Source organism: Rhipicephalus sanguineus, chromosome 10, assembly GCF_013339695.2.
Source record: "Rhipicephalus sanguineus isolate Rsan-2018 chromosome 10, BIME_Rsan_1.4, whole genome shotgun sequence".
NCBI classification, from domain to species: Eukaryota; Metazoa; Arthropoda; class Arachnida; order Ixodida; family Ixodidae; genus Rhipicephalus; species Rhipicephalus sanguineus.
Window position 1 is genome coordinate 18664012 of NC_051185.1, and position 19610 is coordinate 18683621.

General features: G+C 48.9%; 2 protein-coding genes across 2 annotated transcripts in view; one reads left to right on the plus strand and one right to left on the minus strand.

Moving 5' to 3' along the window:
- Positions 1 to 2954: 2954 nt before the first annotated feature.
- On the plus strand, positions 2955 to 7242 carry LOC119372383 (uncharacterized). The gene is made up of 3 exons (XM_049419927.1): positions 2955 to 3156; positions 4141 to 4437; positions 7038 to 7242. The coding sequence occupies exons 1-3, from the start codon at positions 3034 to 3036 to the stop codon at positions 7206 to 7208; spliced, it is 591 nt and encodes a 196-aa protein (XP_049275884.1). The 5' UTR covers positions 2955 to 3033; the 3' UTR covers positions 7209 to 7242.
- Positions 7243 to 11134: 3892 nt separating this feature from the next.
- Positions 11135 to 19610, minus strand: part of LOC119372384 (calcium-activated chloride channel regulator 1-like) — a 51319-nt gene continuing 42843 nt past the window's right edge. Inside the window, exons 8-14 of the mRNA XM_049419890.1 lie at positions 18561 to 18860; positions 16691 to 16912; positions 15716 to 15995; positions 15325 to 15486; positions 14252 to 14563; positions 11324 to 11583; positions 11135 to 11140 (exon numbers count right to left, since the gene is read on the minus strand). Of these exons, the coding sequence (XP_049275847.1) occupies positions 11135 to 11140; positions 11324 to 11583; positions 14252 to 14563; positions 15325 to 15486; positions 15716 to 15995; positions 16691 to 16912; positions 18561 to 18860 (1542 nt within the window). The remainder of the gene's footprint in view (positions 11141 to 11323; positions 11584 to 14251; positions 14564 to 15324; positions 15487 to 15715; positions 15996 to 16690; positions 16913 to 18560; positions 18861 to 19610) is intronic.

Here is a 19610-nt window from a genome sequence, read left to right on the forward strand (position 1 = left end):
GGAATTTCGGCGGCGCGTGAATTCCGGTCGCTGTGGCGGGCGGATTCCCCAGTGTGAATGAACCATAAAAGCGATCTGCTGGACAGCGCGTAAGGTCGACCTCAGGAATTGCACGTTTCATGAAAATTCAGACTTCGAGAAAAATTGAATTCCTAAACCGCGTTTCCGTGATCGCGTGATGGTGCTTTCATTGGGCCGTTCTAACGAACGCTGGAAAGAACGTGAAAGACGCCAAGCCGATTCAGCCCGAAAACGGCGTTCCGGGGATGGCCGCCACCTGTAATAAAACTGAACGCTTTTGTTAGGAGAGAGCATTGCGCAATGTAAAAGAAAGAAAGAAAGAAAGAAAGAAAGAAAGAAAGAAAGAAAGAAAGAAAGAAAGAAAGAAAGAAAGAAAGAAAGAAAGAAAGAAAGAAAGAAAGAAAGAAAGAAAGAAAGAAAGAAAGAAAGAAAGCGGCAGGTCAGGCACGCCCAAGGCAAGCTTCGCTTGCCCTAGTTTCGCCGATAGGTGAAAGGCTGCTTAATTTTTGTATCGAGGATTTTTGCGCGAGCCAGATTTCTGATTTGAGCCGATATATACCTCTAATGTTACAACGAATAAAGAACCAGCTTATGGGTCCGGTCCGCCTCGGTGGTACAAGGGTTACGGTGCTCGGCTGCTGACCCGAAAGTAGCGGCTTCCATCCCGGCCGCGGCGGTCGCATTTCGATGGAGGCGAAATGTTAGACGCCCGTGTACTGTGGGCTGTCAGTGCACGTTAAAGAAAACCAGGTGGTCGAAATTTCCGGAGCCCTCCACTCTACTATGGCGTCCCTCTTAATGATATCGTGGTTTTGGGTCGTTAAACCCCAGATATTATTAACTTATGGTTCCGATATTACTTCGCTGTAACTATAGGTTCGACTGCATTGGATCGCCCCAAGGTTTATCATTCACGCTTCGCGTACTTACTCATCCAGATGCTGAACGAAACCGTGCGTGGCAAACCGGGTGCGCTCACGTTTCTGGGCGTGCGTCTGAACAGCCAGGACGACGCCAAGGGATTCGCCGCTGACGTCCAGAACATCGAGTAAGCCAATAGATGAACCACGTGAACAATTCACGTCTCTCGAGGTGACGTTCTTTCAGTGAAACAACGTTGAAACAACTTCACAATCTAATCTGAATAATAACAATAATAATAATAATAATAATAATAATAATAATAATAATAATAATAATAATAATAATAATGATGATGATGATGATGATGATGATGATAATAATAATAATAATAGTAATAATAATAATAATAATAATAATAATAATAATAATAATAATAATAATAATAAATTCTAAGCCACTTCCTCCCCAAGTTGAAAGCTGTACAAACCGCGGAGCAGTGATTCGCCCGTGTTTCCCTTGTGTTTATATATCTTGTGTTTACCTGCTATATTTTCTGTACTTTTCCTGTGTTCATCTGCTGTTTCGTGCTATTTTCTGTTCTTTTCGTATGCTCACGTTGATACCTCATATACTTTTCTGTCCTTTTGTTGTGATTTGTAAGGAAGACAGAGTGGCGTTCGGGCACGGACGCGAGATCGGCTAGCGCGAAACAGAGAACGACGATGCGGGAGAATAACAGCTGGCCCAGCGTATACGGGCCTTATCTCTGTTTCTTCGTTTACACTATGGCGCAGTCGTCGAACACGGTGCCTCAAGACAGAAACCGCCTGTGCTCGTCCGTCTCCGGCTTTGCGGAGCCGCGGCCGGGCGTTGTCTATTGTTTCTTCCTTTACAGATTATATTTGTTTTGCGACTGTCTATTTTTTGTTTTATGGACTACTTTCTGACGATCGCGTTTCGATGTCGCTTCGCCGGCTCGGGCAGACGAATTATAGCGCTTGGGCGACGCTGGCGTTCACGGGCAAGCAAGCGCTGGTGTTCCAAACATTCAGCCTGATCGGCTTATGTCAAATGAAACCCGAAAATCGCCAAGCATTAGCAATGGTATAGTGCGCACCGTCCAGTCATCACCAATGACAGGCCTGCAGCACTCCGGTTTGGCAGCACTGCGCGCGTCCACCGTGAAGACTGCTAATGCTTGCCAATGTTCGGGTTTAATTTGACGTCGATAGTACGTGCACGGGTACAGTGCAGTTTCACACATTCCCAGTGGGCGATATCGGGAATAGCTCCCGGATATCATTCAATGACTACACACCAACCAAGAGCCACATGAGCGCTTTCCTCAACCCTTCTTTACTGATAAAAAAAATTACAGACCGATAATCGCTCACATCGCCCCTAACCCACTGCGCAGGTTCTTGGAAGTAAAACACACCTTTATCTTGCGATTTGGGGTGGGCTAGTTAATAGTAGTATCTGGGGTTTAACGTCCCAAAACTACGATACGATTATGAGAGACGCCGTAGTGGAGGGCTCCGGAAATTTCGACCACCTGGAGTTCTTTAACGTGCACCTGAATCTAAGTACACGGGCCTCAAACATTTTCGCCTCCATCGAAAATGCAGCCGCCGCGGCCGGGATTCGATCCCGCGACCTTCGGGTCGGCAGTCGAGCGCCATAACCACTAGACCACCATGGCCGGGTGGGGGGGGGGGGGGGGGGCTAGTTGGTAAGATATATTATGTAAACTGAAACTGCGCTTGGGACGAGACACCAGAGTAGTAGGGCGAGCGAAGGGCCAAAGGGCACGTGGAATCCTAGAAGCGTCGTGGATAGCTATAGACATGACCCAGATAAGTGCGTCAGTGATACATCTGTCTATGTTTCCAGGAAAGAGCGTGATTTTCTTGTGTAGCTAGGGGTCTTTGTGGGGAAGCGTGCTTTCGTCACGCGGTCATGACTGTTATTACGCACGCGCATTGTTCCAGGAGGGAAGTTTATGTGATTTCAATAAATCAGTTAGCCTGCGTTCGTCCTGTCTGCTTCTACTCTGCAGGTGTCTCGTCCTAAGCGCAGTTTACGTTCACATAATGCCACTAAAGTGGGCATGAATTCGAAGGTGCGCGTTCACACGCTTCTTGTCCAATGCGCAGTGGCCTGGACTGCCTGGTGCTGCAGACGCACCTGTCAGATGCGGTGACCGCCGCGGATTCATGCATCGCCCAACTTGTCACCTACAAAAACTCGCTGTCGGCCGTGCCTAGTTTCGTACGTATGTCTTATTCTCTTCGACAGCATGCAACTGCGCTAAAGGTATTTCACGTGCAGACTACTATACGGATGTCAGTGCCATCATATTGGGATGTAGCCTTGCCTTTTTTCGTAATCTATAACAACTAAACGAATAGTGCAAAGGTAGACATGAAAACGGTTGGCTTGGTGCTTTCGACGCTTGATGTCCTTATGAATATGCGTGACGATATACGAAAAGAATGAAACAGTCGTTTAACAGTCAAGGTCTTATGAGTCTTATGTAAAATACCGAGGTCGTCACCGCACTGATGAAACTCACGTAGTACATATGACAGCAGCGTGTTAAAACTGTCAGCCAACGTTGTCATTTGAAAGAAGTCATTTCCCATATCTCATACATTGGTCGTTTCTGAAGAGAGGACGTGCGGTAATTATCTACAGAATGACTGAAATCAACGCCTATTCTTAGAGTTTTCGTCCCACGGTTACGTATCGACACAAAATGACCGCATGGGGTACCTTGCAAAAAAAAAGGAAAAGGTTAAGGCCACTCTCGTCTGTGTAGCTCATCAGCATACTCATTAAGAAAAAGAATATATGTGAGGAAGACGCCAATAATAATAATAATAATAATAATAATAATAATAATAATAATAATAATAATAATAATAATAATAATAATAATAATAATAATAATAATAATGGTTAGGATATTAAGTCCCAAAAACACCATATGATTACGTATGAGGGACGCTGTAGTGAAGGGCTCCGGAAATTTGGACCATCTGGTGTTCGTTAACGTGCCCCTGAATCTTGGTACACGTGCCTCTAGCATTTTGCCTCCATCGAAATGCGGCCGACGCGACCCGGATTCAAGCGTTCGAGCACCATAACCACTATAGAACACCGCTGTGGCTGAAGACAGTCATGTGGGGGCCAGGCCGCAGTCGAATGGTGCGCGGGCCGCGTGTTACCCCTGCTTAAATTTTTTGCTGCCAGGACAACGCGATGAAGGCCCAGTCCGCCCTGAATGACTCCCACAGCGGACTGCGACTGATGTTCAGCTCGACGCTAGCGGTCGTGGACTACGTGGGCGCCGGAGGCAAGTCGTCGCCGACGCAGCCCGGGCAGAGCTGCGAGTACAACGTGGCGCTCGACGTCGACGTCATCTGCAACGTGACCTCCACGGACGCTTTCCGCACCGACCAACTTAACGGCGTGTGGAAGGCCAAGTACAACGTCGGCACCGTGGCTCACTTCGCCAGCTTCGAGACCATGTCGACACTGGAGGACAAGGTGCTCATTGTAGGCAGGGGTGAATTTACCTCGAACCTCGTCTAACGAAACCCGATTTTACCAAGTTCCCGACCTAACGAAGAAATTTCTGTTCTCCGACAAATACCCATAGGCATATACGCGTGCGCACGAGGGGGGCAGGTGGGGGGGGGGGGGGAGTGGTGTCGACCACTCCCCCAAATCACTTAAGGTGGGGGGGAGATCAATGTCTGCCCCGTACTTTTTAACTCAGCCCGATCTGTCCCGTCATTGTTCAAAGAGCAGGGTTATCGCCACGCAGGTTTTGGACGATAATGGTGGCCGAAAGCCCATGATGTTGCATTCCAAGAACTGTTTGCCTCCCATCGTTAATCCCGGAAAGCCAAGAACCAAATGCGGGGCGTTGTGAGAAGGACGTCACCGCTTCATTTTTCATTTTTTCATCCACTGTCAAGTATGTTGTCTTTTGGACTCGAACAAAGGGGGAGGCGGGGGCTGAGATGAAACTTTGCCACTCCGGATGGCAAACCGTGCGGATGCAAACCCTGCGCACGCCTATGCCCATGAGGTTCGTTGTCATCAAGCCGAATTAACGAACTAACTTGGCCACCAAACCCGGTTTAACGAAGTTTTTCTTGAAATAATTGAAGAGAAAGAAAGCGGTGATGTGCTTCTAATTTTTATTGAGACGGGTTTTTCGTCGAGCGTGCGCTCCGACCCTGTCGCGTGTTCCTGACCCTGACCTCTAGAAGCCCTAATCACGGCCCTAGCTTTATTTTGACGAGGCTGCGCGCCGCGCCCATGTACGGAACAACAGACTCGCAGTCGGTAGTGCTCTTATGTACCGGATTGTGGTGCTCGAGGCGGCAACGTTATTTTCGTTGTGTCATGGTTTATGCGGCAGACAACATTGTCTCCCCACAACTTCACTCTCGGCCTGCTCTCACAGTCGCTGGATTCGTGATACCCGTCGTCGCCAATCGGTTGTCTGTCGTAGCTTCGCGTGCCCGTCTACGATGGCCTGCATCGCCCGGACATTGTGCCTCCAAGGTCGGGGCGGCATGGAAGGCTCAATGCTCGGGCCGCCCTTGCAGACTTTTCACACGCGCAGGCGTGGGTTCCCGACAAAAACAATGGCATTGTAGCTTTTTGGTGTCACCACGTCAAAATTTTAGATTTCGAAGGACCAAGAAATACCATTCTCGATTTTACGAACTTCCCGATTTAACGAAGTAATTCGAGCGAGGTCATTTCGTTAAATCGAGCTTCAACTGCGTTTTCGAACACGGGTTGCCGCTGGAGCAAAACATTTCACCAAGCGGTCTCGACTTCTTCAAGCAAAACGTTGGCTCCAGGGACACGCTGCGTTTAAGAATATTCATCTCTTCACGCCTCCAACTTTCCAGAACTTATGCCTTGTCTGGATTTCATTGTACACAGAGTGCTGCAAAAAAAAAAAAACAGTGTCCAAAATGTGTTCGAACACCTGGGTGTGACCTTCGATGCCTTTTAACTTGAACACTGGTACTTCGAAAGCGCAGTTTCGCCTCTCGTCCTAATTAGAGTTTCTTAATATCGCGGGCAAGCACCAACGCAAAGCAGGAACATGTGTTTTGTGCAAATGAGTGCCGTTACACATATTAATCTCGTGTTTATCGCTTTCGACACTGCACTGCGTTTCTTTTCGCTTCTTTTTCCAATCATCTTAGAAACTGTTCGAGGAGCAAGCGGTTTACTTGCCTGCGAAGAGCAGAAGCTCGGTAGATACCCATCGGTACTGGTTCCATCCCAGCTGCCAATGTGTTCGACTGCACCGCAGTCACTGAACGGCCAGTGTTGATAGCACACTATAAGAAACGACCTATGTTCAGATGCAGTTAATAAACGACCTGGATTAACTCTACAATCTGGTCTCGGCATTAGACAGGATGCGCTGTTATCGCCAACTAAGCACGCAGACGAACGCCAGCGTTCGTTGAAGGACGGAGGTGTAGTTAGGACGGCGTTGTCAGCGCATGCGCTGCTGTTCCTGGGTCACAGCGTGTGCCTCCGCTCCGGCGAGATAAGCTTCACGACGCGGAGCATGAAGCTTATCGAAACGCGATTTCGTTCCTCAGCGGGAGCGTTACGTTGCATTGAAGTTGTCATTCCTGTTTTTGTTGTTCTCTTTTTTTTCTTACGATGACGTCTTTCGGTGCCGCAGTATATGGCTGTCAACCTTGCCGCTTCGTATTTTCAACAGCTAAACGAACAGTGCTACAGTAGATGCAGTGACAATGACAATGATAATAATATCTGCGGTCTTACGTGCCAAGACCACGATATTATCATGAGACACACCGTAGCGAAGGCTCCGGAAACCTCAAATTCTGGTGTTCTTTAACGTTTAACATTGAAGGGGGCGGGGGCAAAACTGCCTTTGGTTATCCCCCTTTGTCCCGACCCCTGCCCCACCACTCTGCGATAAAACTCACTTGTCGTGGGTGACGTGGCTTTGTGGGTGAAGCTGTCATTTTCTTTAGGCTCGGCCAAGCAGCAGATTTAGCTCATTTTTTTTGTTGTTGTTGTAACCGAGTATATAGGCATAACGCGTCTCTGAAGACTCATCTTCTTTCCCGCAGATGGACGCTTACCTCAACTACAGTTCGGGAGGCTGGGCCGTATTCGACATCGAGCGAGACGTGAAGGCCAAGTGTTTCCACCCCGACCCCCAGCACAGACTATGGTCTATAGCCCTCAAAATCAAGAAATTCAACGAGGCCAGGAAGGCCGCGAAGAAAAAAAAGCCATGACCGTCAAAGCCGTCGTTCGTCGCTTGCCTCCCGAAAACCCGAGAGCCTCCGAGACCCCCCTTCCAACCTTCCCCAATTGATGCGTTGCGCTGAATAGTTACGCAAATGCGTTGTTTTGTAACCGAATAATATAGTTATTCTTGATCATCTTGATTACTTGGCCTGCATGGTTACCACGGATTACGCTTTCCGAATGATCGCCACCAGCTCAACTAACTATTGTATTCCTGTACATTTGCAATACAAGAAGGCAGCAGAGTCAAGAGTGGGTGAGGAGAGGGTCATGAAGAGAGCAGAGTGGGTCCGGGAACAAACGGGTGTTAAGGACATCTTAGTCCAAATCAAGAAGAAGAAATGGGCATGGACATGGCATGTAGCGCGTAGACAAGGTAACCGCTGGTCATATAAGAGTGGATTCCAAGAGAAGGCAAACGCGCGAAGGGGGAGACAAAGTTAGGTGGGCAGAGGAGATTGAGAAGTTTGCGGGGATCACGCGGCCGCAGCAACCACATGACCGCGTAAGATTGGCGGAACGTGGGAGAGGTCTTTGCTCTGCACTGGGCGCAGTCAGGCTGATAGTGATGCTGACACTTGTAATATACATAATATAGATCTAAGTAAACGGATTGCAAAAACAAAAACAAAAACAGTGGCGTTTAAAACCGAATGTTGCATACCGACTTGGTTTTCCTGTATAAAAGGAGACACACCAAGGATAAACAGTGCGATACCAGGAAGCCCACGTCACTACCATCTGTACCTGTTGCAAGTGTATTTTCTGAAGCTAATCAAATGATGTGCGAATATTCGAAAGCTCTATTATTCGGTTTAGTTCAATATTTCATAGCGAACGTCTCCCGCGGATTCACTGCGCTTAATAGAATGCTTGCACGCTTCGAGGTTTCCTCTTCTCATCAAATAAAAAGTCACACGGGCCCTTATGAATTTGCATCAGGCGACTAGAATGCAAAAGTTTTCTTTTCCTTCTTTGTCCACTGTTTTGATCCCGTCGTCCCAAAAACGTTCCACACCCAGCGTGGTTTTGCACTGCCTCCGGGATCGGAGTCATTGGAAGCTTTCTGCATCTCACGTGGTTTTGCTGCGCCTCCGGGATCGGCCCACCCATGACCAAGCGACGATATCGTGTGATGCGACATAATGTAACTTACTGACGTTACAAACTTTTGCGACCTGTGACGTCGTGATGACGTCATCATACGGTGTGTATTCTTTTTTTTTTTTTTGCATCACTCGTGTTGACGCCGACGCCGCTCACTTTTCGCGTTCGATGAGGCATATCTATAGGGCTTTCGCCTCAATAATCGCTTTCTGTGGTGCTTTCGTCCGCCACGGTGAATCAGTGGTTGCGATGCTCAACTGCCGACCCGAAGGTCGCGGGTTCGATCGCGGCGGTAGCATTTCGATGGAGGCGAAATGCTAGAGTCCCGTGTACACTGTGCGATGTCAGCGCGCGTTAAAGAACACCAGATGGTCGAAATTCCCGGAGCCCTCCACTACGGCGTCCCTCATAACCATGTCGTGGTTTTGGCACGTAAAACCTCTGATATTATTATCTGTCGTGCTTTCTCTTTGCTTTCTTTGACGACGCACCTTATTTTCGCGTCAGCAGAAGAACTGAGAGCCCAGAGACAAAATTAAACTAAACGTCCGCAAGGCAGATGGCTAGTATTTTGGGGAAACTTCTCCAAAAGTTCTTCATAATGCAATAACGGACATGTTGATAGGAACCTACCGACGACGTGGTAAGGGGCGCGTGCGTGTGTTTTGCATATCGACCGCCATATCAGTAAAGAACAGCGATGATAGTATAAAGAACAGTTTATTATTTCTGTGAGCATTCCGTGGTGTGTTATTGATATTCACATAAAAACAGCGCAAAAAGACAGAGGACCGGTAAGAAAGGACACAGACGACAAAGATAGGGTTTATTTGTCACAATCGCGCAATATACACTTGCGCAGTACATAACAAATAAAGGAGGAGCGACAGAAACGATAAGAGACAGCCATACATCATCATCATGACAGCGCGCCATGAACATCATGCGTTTTCTGTGTCAAAGCAATCGAAAGCCTTCTGACACACTTGCTGCCTAGCCTAGCCATTTATGAAGCCTCATAAACTTCGCGTATCCAGATTGAGTTCTTGACTGCCTTTTTGCACTTTTTTTTAATTTGAAGTATGTCGTAGCAACTCGTTCAAGCAACCACTTCAGTGTTATTATTGCCACAAAACGATAATTTCACGCATTAACAAATTACGACTTACTAACGATGACAGTGATGTGGTGCAAATGAAGACCAAGGTTTTTTTTCCACGTGTTCCGAAATACGTGGAAATAATATTGAATACGTACATAGTTACGCATGTCTCTTGCTATTTCAAAAGTGTATGTAAGCTGTACTGTCTCCATCTAATATTACCGTATTTACTCGAATCTAGGCCGGCCCCGATTATAGGCCGACCCCCGAAATTCGCAAGGCCAGAAAAACGAAAAGCTTTATCATCGTTTCGCACATCGTTTTTTCGAAAAAAAAAACATCGGCTTAGACTCGAATAAATCATCATCATCATCATCATCATCATCATCATCATCATCATCAGCCTGTCTACGCCCACTGCAGGGCAAAGGCCTCTCCCATGTTCCGCCAATCAACCCGGTCCTGTGCTTTCTGCTGCCACGTAATACCTGCAAACTTCTTAATCTCATCTACCCACCTAATTTTCTGTTTCCCCCTCACGCGTTTGCCATCTCTTGGAATCCAGTCAGTTACCCTTAATTACCACCGGTTATCCTGCCGACGTGCTACGTGCCCGGCCCATATCCATTTCTTCTTCTTGATTTCAACTATGATGACTCATAGACTCGAATAAATACGGTACTCCAATTTATGCATACGCTTGTATTTTGTGTAACTATATAGGGCCAGTTATTGCTACCATTTTATTATGTGTCCTGTCGCCACCACTACCTCTGCCTGAAGTAACCGGAGGGGGGAGGGTGAGAACTTAGTCAAGCGGCTAGTCGCTTTGTTTCTCATGCCCTCCATCAACACTCTATTGGCGGGAAATAAAATTATTTCAGCTGTCACGACTACTATGCGGTCAGAACTGCAGTCGTGTGATTAGTACTGGCACAACATTCACGCGCGGAGCCACCCTGAGGCCCAGGATAACTGAATATCTCAATCAAATAAAGTTTTCACCGCGGGTACCTTCACTAATGCCGCGCGGTACCTATAGCGTGCCCAGGTACCTCGTAGTGATAAAATAACTGTATCCCTGCCATGGATCCATGCGGAATATATCAGCGCATCCCCCAAAACCCAAAGCACAATGTGGCGACGTTCTAGCATCGAGAGCGACTGGAAAAAAAATTTACCGCTTGTCAAGTTAGGTTCGTCTACATTCCCCTTTTACGAAAAAGACGACATGGTTTCCATGTATACCATATTGTCATATCGTCTTTGTTTCATGTTTCCACAGCCTATACACAGTCACCTAATAAGCTCGTCCATGTCAACGCGTGCGCCTTAACCAAGATTACCAAGTTGCTCGTAGGCGCGATAACAGTGATTCATTCGTTGATTGATTTACATGCTTCTAAGAGCAATAGATAGTAACGTGAAGGTGATGATATTGAAGCCAAGGGCAGTCATTACGTAGGAGCTCCTAGTGTGCCACGTACGTATGCACTAGGCAATACAGTAAACATTGATTGATTGATTGATTGATTGATTGATTGATTGATTGATTGATTGATTGATTGATTGATTGATTGATTGATTGATTGATTGATTTTTAAACGTGATAAGTTAACAACGTAAAGGCGAGGATCCCCACTTCGGGTGGTGTACCCCGATCCTCGTAGAGCCCTCTCAACTATCAGAATTGTAGACATCACCTCACGCCTGCGTCATGACGGATGCCTAAGAAAGAGTTGTGCCAAATAGTCGTTCCCAAACGACCCTCCTGCGCCGTCTGCCAACCAAGATTGCCATGGCCCACGCTACCATCACGACACACACGACACTTAATGCGATGACCAACCACGTTGGCCGCCCGAGCAAGGGCGGCGGCGTTTCGAACGTCACCCTCGCAATGTTGGACACCGGCGAGGACAGTCCCTCGACGTTCCACACTCGGGCCGCGAAGTAAAAGTCCACGAGCGATTTGTTCTTCGCGACTTCTACGAGCTCGCTGGGAACAGAGATCTGCAGTCGTTGCCTGGAGCCGACGGCCGCCGGAACAATGTTCCATCGCCCCGTGGAGTCGTTGCGGATCTCGGGAGCCTTGTCGAAGTCCGCAAGGAGGTCGCGCAAGGGCGTACTCACTCTGAGATCGACTCGGGAAGCTGCATGTGTAAGAATGAAAAGACAGAAACCCAGGACGGTCAACATTAATATTGATCTCCCGGTAGGTGGCTCTTACATTAATAACGTCCCCCAAGTGTCGCTTCGTCCTCCCGCTAGGCTATGTCTTCTGGCTCTGTTGTCGTGCGTGAAATGCTGTACAGTGTTGGGTGCTATACAACGCGTGCTCGGATCGTTTTGATCACGCCATTCACAACATTATAGCGAGCTCAACATACATATCGTGCGGAAAAATTGAGCATTTTTTCAGTCAATGATGTGGACGGTTTGGTGACACGAGCGTTCACAGTGGGTGGTATGATCGCAGATGGTATGCTTGTTTATGAAAATACTATGTAGCTCACATCCTTGTAGGCATGGCTTTACCATGCGCGTGCTGTACCGCTGCCGAGAGAATCGTATATGGCTTATGTGTATGTGGCGATCCCACGTTTAAAAGTAGCTGTTGAAAATTGACGCCACGCGTTTGCCTTGTGTCCACTTATGTGGCGTGTCAGCTGCGCTGGACCACAATGTATTCCAGGGGTCTCAAACACGCAGCCCGCGGACCTTTCGGTAGCGGCCCGGCCCGCACGTCCTCGTCCCATATTTTTTTAACACCAAGACTTTACTAACATCATTTCCGTCACGGATGTGACGTCGGTAAAATACCCACAAACAGATGACAAAGAAAAACAGAAAACTTTTCGTTGATTTGGATGACGTGGGAGTCGAACTTACGACCTCCCGGTCCGCAACGATGGGAGTCGGGCGCTTTAACCACTGAGCCACCGACGCTCATGCATGAGCCTTTACAAACGCGCCTTATATCTTTCACATCCTCTCCCTTTCACAGTTACCGTGTTCGCGTGGGGTGGTGTCGCCGTCTGGGATCGGTGAAGTGAAGTAGCGCATCATGACACTAACGATTGCCGACAGGACGCGCTTCGGTAGTCTCAGCGCGCCTCGATGGTAGCGTTGAGCTATAGTGCCTAGAATAAACTATATTCTAGGCACTGCATGTAGTTCAACGAAGGAACGCTGGCATCGAGGCGCCCTACTCAGTGCCCCGGAGGCTGGCTTCCCGATTTTCACTCATTTTCGTTTCAATGGAGTTTGAGGGAGTGCTTTGTTGCAGTGAGACAAGCCAGCGGGCAGAAGGACGCCTTTGCGCGTTCCCGGCTCAAGCTACGAGCTCTGCCTCTGGCGTTCCTGAAGCGCTGTGTGGTAGGGTATGCATGAGCAGTAATGTAGGTTACCAATAACTGGAGAGCGCGCACCTTGCCGTTTCTCTCCTCAAATGACGACGCTTCCCATGATCGCACATCGAGTACTATACTCGCGGACATAGGCGTGCGCACAGGGGGGGGGGGGGGCAGCACCTGGGGGGGGAGGGCGCAAAATCTGCCCCGTACATTGACCCTTCTAGTCACCTAAGAGGGGGGGGGGGCGCAAAATCTGCCCCAGACATTGACTTAGTAGAATGGGGGTGCGCTGCGATGAACCTTTGCCCCCCCTGATGGGGAACCCTGCGCACGCCTATGCTCGCGGACAACTTTTCTTGGCAATGAAGGGAAAGCTACGGGGGCCGAGCGTCTGCACATGTACTGCTACGCGAAGTGTCCGGTTTGGCGCGCGTCTCGTAACGCCGTGGAAAGTGATGGCTAGCGTTGCATATCCACGCAAACGCTGCTTAGCGTCTAAGGTACGGATAAAAGGCGCGACTTTTTCAAGCACGCAAAAACGCAAAGTGACAACGTATAAAGTAAAAGAAATGCAAATATCTCGCTTGTGTGCGCTGCGTGCCGTCTCAAAAAGCTACATGTAGAAAATGAAGGAGTATTTTATATATCTCACGCAGAAAATACAGACGCAATTGTGGGACTACATTTATTAGCGGTAGGATACGTGCATTGTGGCTCTGTAGCCTTCGCTTCATTGCCAAGAAAAGTTGTCCGCGAGTATAGTGATTACTCGTATATGCTTATTGTTGTCATCTTTGCGCGGGATTGACATTACATCAGCTACCACAAAGTTTTAATCTTGATAATTGACGTTAGTCGTCGGGATGGAGGTGTGCCACCAGGCGTCTACGTAGTTGCGTCCACATCAAACGGTGCTATAGCCGAGCAGACAGCAGACATTGCGCAAGCTCTAATTTATCAATGTATAGTGAACACTCAACTACTTTTGTAAAGACACGTTTCACTTGCGTGTTACACCATTTGCTATGACGGAGAGATCAGCCATGATTTTTGTCTTAATAACTATGTTCGTGAGCTACACAGACGTGACTGGACTCAAGCAGTTTTCGTCAGGCACCCCATCCGGTCACTATATATTCAGACATAACCGTGGAACAACAACAACAAAAAAAAAAACTCTATATTTCAGAATCGGCGTCTAGATTTCCGTCATTGTGAAGAAAGGAGGTATAGATATGTTTCTCGAAACCTGAAAATGGCCTATATATGGAAAAGGCCTTCTTTCAAATGGCAACGTTAGCTGACATTTTGTTCAAACTACCCTCCCGCCTTCCGCCTTGAACCTTCCGGGCCAATCAGTAGAATAAATTTCGTGACTGCAGCCCGCTAGCTGGGGTAAGCTTGAGGCCGCCGATCTATACAAATCGCTACACCAACAAGACTGACGTGCAACTTTGCTACCCACCGTTTCCATAGTTCAGGTGTGCTCCCGGGCAGGTCCAGGACAAGATGACCACATGCTTGCCGTCCTGATGCACGAAAGAATCATCGGCTCTCATGTCCTCAATGGAACCCGGCGGTATCTTCAACGTGTCGATCTCGCTGGCGACCCGGAATGACCCAGCTTCGGCGTGACGCACAAACTCGGGCGCCTTTTCGCTGGAAACGATCTGCGGTTCGGCCTCTTCGATGTCTTGGTCCACGTAGACGAACTGGTCGAACGGAATGCCCACAGATTCGTTTCTGAGTGCCGTGGCTGCAGCGGTGGCCGGGTCTTCTATCCGGATTGCACAACAAGCGATAAGACACTTACACACATGCTGTAGCTAAACATATATAGGACAGTTTCGAGCGTCTGATAACAGCAGTGAACTTACCATCCTAAGATACTTATTCGTACGTGCCTTGTAATCCTACTACACTAAAACAGATTAGCGTTTCTTTAGGTTGCTAGAGATCAATGTATCAAACGATATTAAGGTGACTCTTTCTTTCTCACTTTCTTTAATGTGAGTTCAATGAAGGAAGCAGGTTCGTCAGACCTCCATACCTAGAGCTCTACTTTAACCAGCACACTTAAAGGTATAAACACAATCTCGAAACACGAAACATTGTGAGGTAAAGCTTTGAGAACTGCATAAAGATGGACGCTTTAACATGTTACCGTTGCGTGGATCTTGGAATAGAGATGGGCTGGCCACGTGGTGCATATTGGACAGACTAGGCATCCATTCCGCCGCCGTAATCGGTGGCAAGTTAGGGCAGCGGAAAGAATGCCAAGGGATGAGGAACACAGACAAGGCCTGCATAGGGTTAGCTAATAGGGTGATGAAATTAAGAAATTTGCGGGGATGAAATGGAATCAGCTCGCGTCTATGCTTACAGGATACCGTTGGGAGAGGTGTTCGTCCTGCAGTGAACATAAATAGGCTGACAGAGACGACGATGATGATTATGATAAGGACTTTGAAAGCTGCACAAAATTGAAACCCGCGTTTTGTACGCGCCCTTCTCTACACGATGTAAAAACGCACGGACCTGGCACCCGTGTTGTGGGAAGACCTCCGGATGCCTTCCGCCCTCGCACGACCACGGAGTCGTTGCCGCTGACGACGCGCACCGAGACGGAGTAGCGGCCAATGCCGTCGAACTGCGTGAAGTAGCCGCTGTAGATGCCGTCGTAGGCTGTGACGTCAGCGCCTGGAAGTGGGAATGACATATAAGCAAGCATGCACACGCAAGAAAACAGATGCAGTGTCAGAAAGCATACAGTACATACGCGCAGTCTACGCAATAACTTTTCGGGCTAATGGACTTTAGAGGAAGCTGACGGTGTAGACTCGTTCGGGTGCCGTTGCCTTTTTTTTTTTCGTTTTGTTCGTCGTTCCCTTTTCAATTTGTCTACACGCGGTCGGCAACTTCAACGTACCGAGGCCATCGTCGAATAGCTCCACATCGACTTCGTGAGGCATATTCGGTCTGATGACGGTAGCGGTGACCTTGGCGTGTAGGACCACCTGCGCGCCTTTGGTGACCTCCGCGTACACGACGGCTTCCATGGCGCTGTTCACCTCGACTTGCTTCAGGAATGCCCGCACTAGAACAGGCTTCTTGCCGCAATCGCCAACCAGAGACGTGGCACGGACGTAGACGTTGAGCGCTTCACCGCCCAGTGTCTTCCTTGACACCACCAAGGTCCATGTGCCCGGCTAGATCAACGAAGAAGAAGAAAAAAAAACAGTGTAGCGGCAAACAATTTTTTTTCGACGAAACAACGGCAAACAGCGCATCAAGGAGGCGACAGTCCCTTTCGGTAAGGCGTAAGAGTGCACAGGTGAACGTCAATGCTCCGTACGAGACACTCACTAAGTTAGTTTGACGTTTTCGCAGAGTTCATTGCCTCATGGTCTACTTCCTTGTCAGGTACAACGTAATCTGTACCAGTGGCAAGGCGAACAGGCCCAAAACAGTAACTTGGCAATTTCGGAACGTCACATACCCTAAAATATAACTAGAAAACCCTCGGACTTTACCGCAAAGCTTACTCCGTTGAGCTTTCACAAAGAATGGTCGAACAAAAGAAGGACAAAATTTCTATATTGCGACTTCTAAAATTTATCGCGAAGAAGGACGAGTCGCCTTGCCGAGAACGAGAACCTCTACTCGACGCAGGTAGGAGGTGGACATGTTCAAGCAATGTTGACCCCATTAAATCGGCAGCTTCCCATAAAGTTCTGTCTATCTAAATTTTTTAAGAGAAGCATTGCGGGCCCTGCGATCGTTCAGCCACAATGGTAATGACGATTTATTTACGGATTTGACTAATCTTTGTGATTACGTGCTTGACAGAGAGGTGATGGTGTAGTGCCCCGTTTATAGGTCGTGTTTGCGACGATTGGCCTACCGCAGCAATGCCGGGTATCCTGAAGTTAATGTAGCTCCCGCTGTTTGCGTGGCCGGACTTCAGGCAGTCCTGGCAGGTCTCGCCGTCGGGATTGCGAAGCCCCGCGTCAAGGCCGTACGCCTTGCTGGACTGCACCGCAACGGTTGTCGAGTTTCCCAGGTCGGCATCCACCAGGATCGGGAACTCTCGCCTGTCCAGAATGTTGGCCGCTTGCTCGAAGATCTATCGGAAGGGCACAAAGGTCGGAGAGAGAAAAGAGTGTTTCGCAACGTCGTTATTTCGCGTTCTTCATCGCTCATTTCGAAATTCCCTAAAACGCGAGAGAAAGACTGCGGCGTTCTTTTTCGCAAAACCGAGAGAAAGACTGCGGCGTTCTTTTTCGCAAAACCTATACATATATATGCACAAGTCGCAAGACATGTACACAAACGCCATGTTTCACATGAACACACGTATTGACTAGTCGGATAATGTTTCTGCAAGAACTAGCCATCACGCGTACGCGGTTGGTGACAAGAATTTGAGCAAAAACAACAGAAAGAAGACGGATTCGGACTCTCGATTTGGCAAGCTGCTGCAAGTCCACCTTCAACAGTATCACTTTTTACTAACACAAGTGGTTTTCTGACAGGACTTTCGAAACGCCGAACGCATATGCTGTGTTCTTTATAGTTAGGTCGGATACCTTACAAGCATAGGTGCGCACAAAGTTGTCCATTAGGGGGGCCTCGTTTCACCACAGCGCCTCGCCCCCTGCCGTCCGTCAGTCGAGTCCTAAATAAACAAAAGCTTCGCAATAAGTGCAAAAATAAAAAAATGAAGCGATGACGTACGTGCCTGTCACAGTGGTCTGCCCTTGGTCCCCGGCTTTCCATGGCTGAATATGGGAAGTAAGCAGTTCTTGATCAGGAAATAACAGCGCACACTTTACGAAGACGGTGGTTCTTGGTGATGAACAACCAATTAGCTAGACACAAGCTATTCAAAGAGTTCTTGGAATGCAACATCAAGGATCCTCGGCAGCCATAATCATAACCCTGTCATTAAACATAATCCTGGACACAAAACAATGACGGGATAAGTCCGACTGAGAAAGTATGGAGCAGACTTGGCGCTCCCCCCCCCCCCCCCCCAAGGTAATTGCCCCCCTCCCCAGCGCACGGTCGGTCTAGAGGCGCGCGCTCGCTCCCTTCCTCCAGACCGGCCGTGCCCAGCCTTACCCTTTGCGCGCGTCTATGCTTACAACTGTGACCCTCATGACCCACTCTCCTTATATCCGTGTCTACAGTTCCACATCGTTGAATCCGACAACTTATCCTATTAGATGCGTAGCAGCTCTTTGACTAGCCTGTGTAACACTGTCCGTCCGTCCGTCCGTCCGCACAAACGCGAGGCAACGCGCTTCCCTCGGCGCAGGTGTTGGAGCGGTGCCAAGTAGGTCACGCCGCAGCTGGGCGTTGACGTCACGCACCCCTCGCACGCTTCCCTCGCAGGTGCGCGCGTGCGTCACTCTCTCCCTCACCCGCCGGAGTGCCGCAGCTGCTTTCTCCAACGCCCGCTCACCTCCCGTGTCTGCGTTTCAAACAAACGTTTACACCAGTAAACGCTACACCGAGTTTCGCTCCAAACGAATCTTCCAGCGCTCACCGCAGCACCCGCGTTAGCGCCGTTCAACCCGTGACGCCACCCGTGCGCAACGCTGCTGCTTCGCATCCCGTCAGCGTTCCCTTCGGGGAGATGGTCCAAATTTTTGATTTGGTCACTTCCCCTTGGTTCTCTTTGTCTTCACTTCCTTCCTTGTGTTAGGTCTTCCAACAGACAGACGTTACCGATTACAATAAACAGACAGGGCAGATACCGGTCAACTCACCACGACCGGCTTTTTGTCGTCATCCAAGATGGCAGTTGTCGAGTCCAGGAAGGCGGACTCGAGGGCGGTAGTTGCGCTGGACTGGCCGTCCCGGAGGGCGAAAGCCTTGCCTCCGGTGAGCAGGGAAAGCTCTTCCAGCTTCTTTTCGGCCTCGGTGCCGAAGACGATGGTGTTGACCACCACCTGAGCGCCGATCAGTTGATGCAAGACTTCATTGATATAAGGCCCTTCATTTTCGCCTCCGTCGGTCATGAGGATGATGACGGAACCTGCCGCAGACTGCCCGTTTTCCTGGAACATCTGGGCGATGCAAAAGATGGAAACGCCAAAAGAAGTAAAGCTTACGGGAGAGGTGACTAATACACAGCATGTGACATTTCGTATCATTAACATCATTACTTGGCTCACCACCCGCCCCCACCCCCCACCACCTTTATTCTTGATTTCTTTCGACACCTGGTCGATGCTGGCTATGTCAGCGTCGTTGACGGGAGTGGAGTTGGAGTGAAGTCAAACTATGTGTGAATTCAGTGAGGTTCACAAGCTAATTCTGTAATTGCTGCGATCAGAATTTGGCAGTTTGCCTGTTCAAGATTTATGGGAGCCTTATACTTCATGCCTAAAACAGAATGCAGCGGCTAATTAGGGCTGCTGAGGCCCACCCGTCGTAGAGATCGGCGGCAAGAGGGGGGCAACGGGCAAGAGTAACCCCCCCCCCCTTTCGAAGTTAAACAGCACGATCGACGTAGATGAAAGACATATGTAAACACAAGGCCGATGCAGATGTGACTCAGTGCTTGAGTGCTCGTGCACCTTCCGTCTTTTTTTAGATTCGAAGCATCTCTTGCTCGGGGGTATGTCCCGCGGCGTTGGCCTTCGCGTCCGCACTCACACTACGCATGTGCAACTCTCCTCCTTCCCTCTCTCCAACAGCTGCGCGTTACTCTCTCCACTTCTCTTCCAGCACCTGCTTACGCACCTCGTGCGTTCTCGCTTCTGCTCTCGCGGCGTATGCGCTACTCTCCTCCTCTAGTCTCCTCTCCTTCAAGT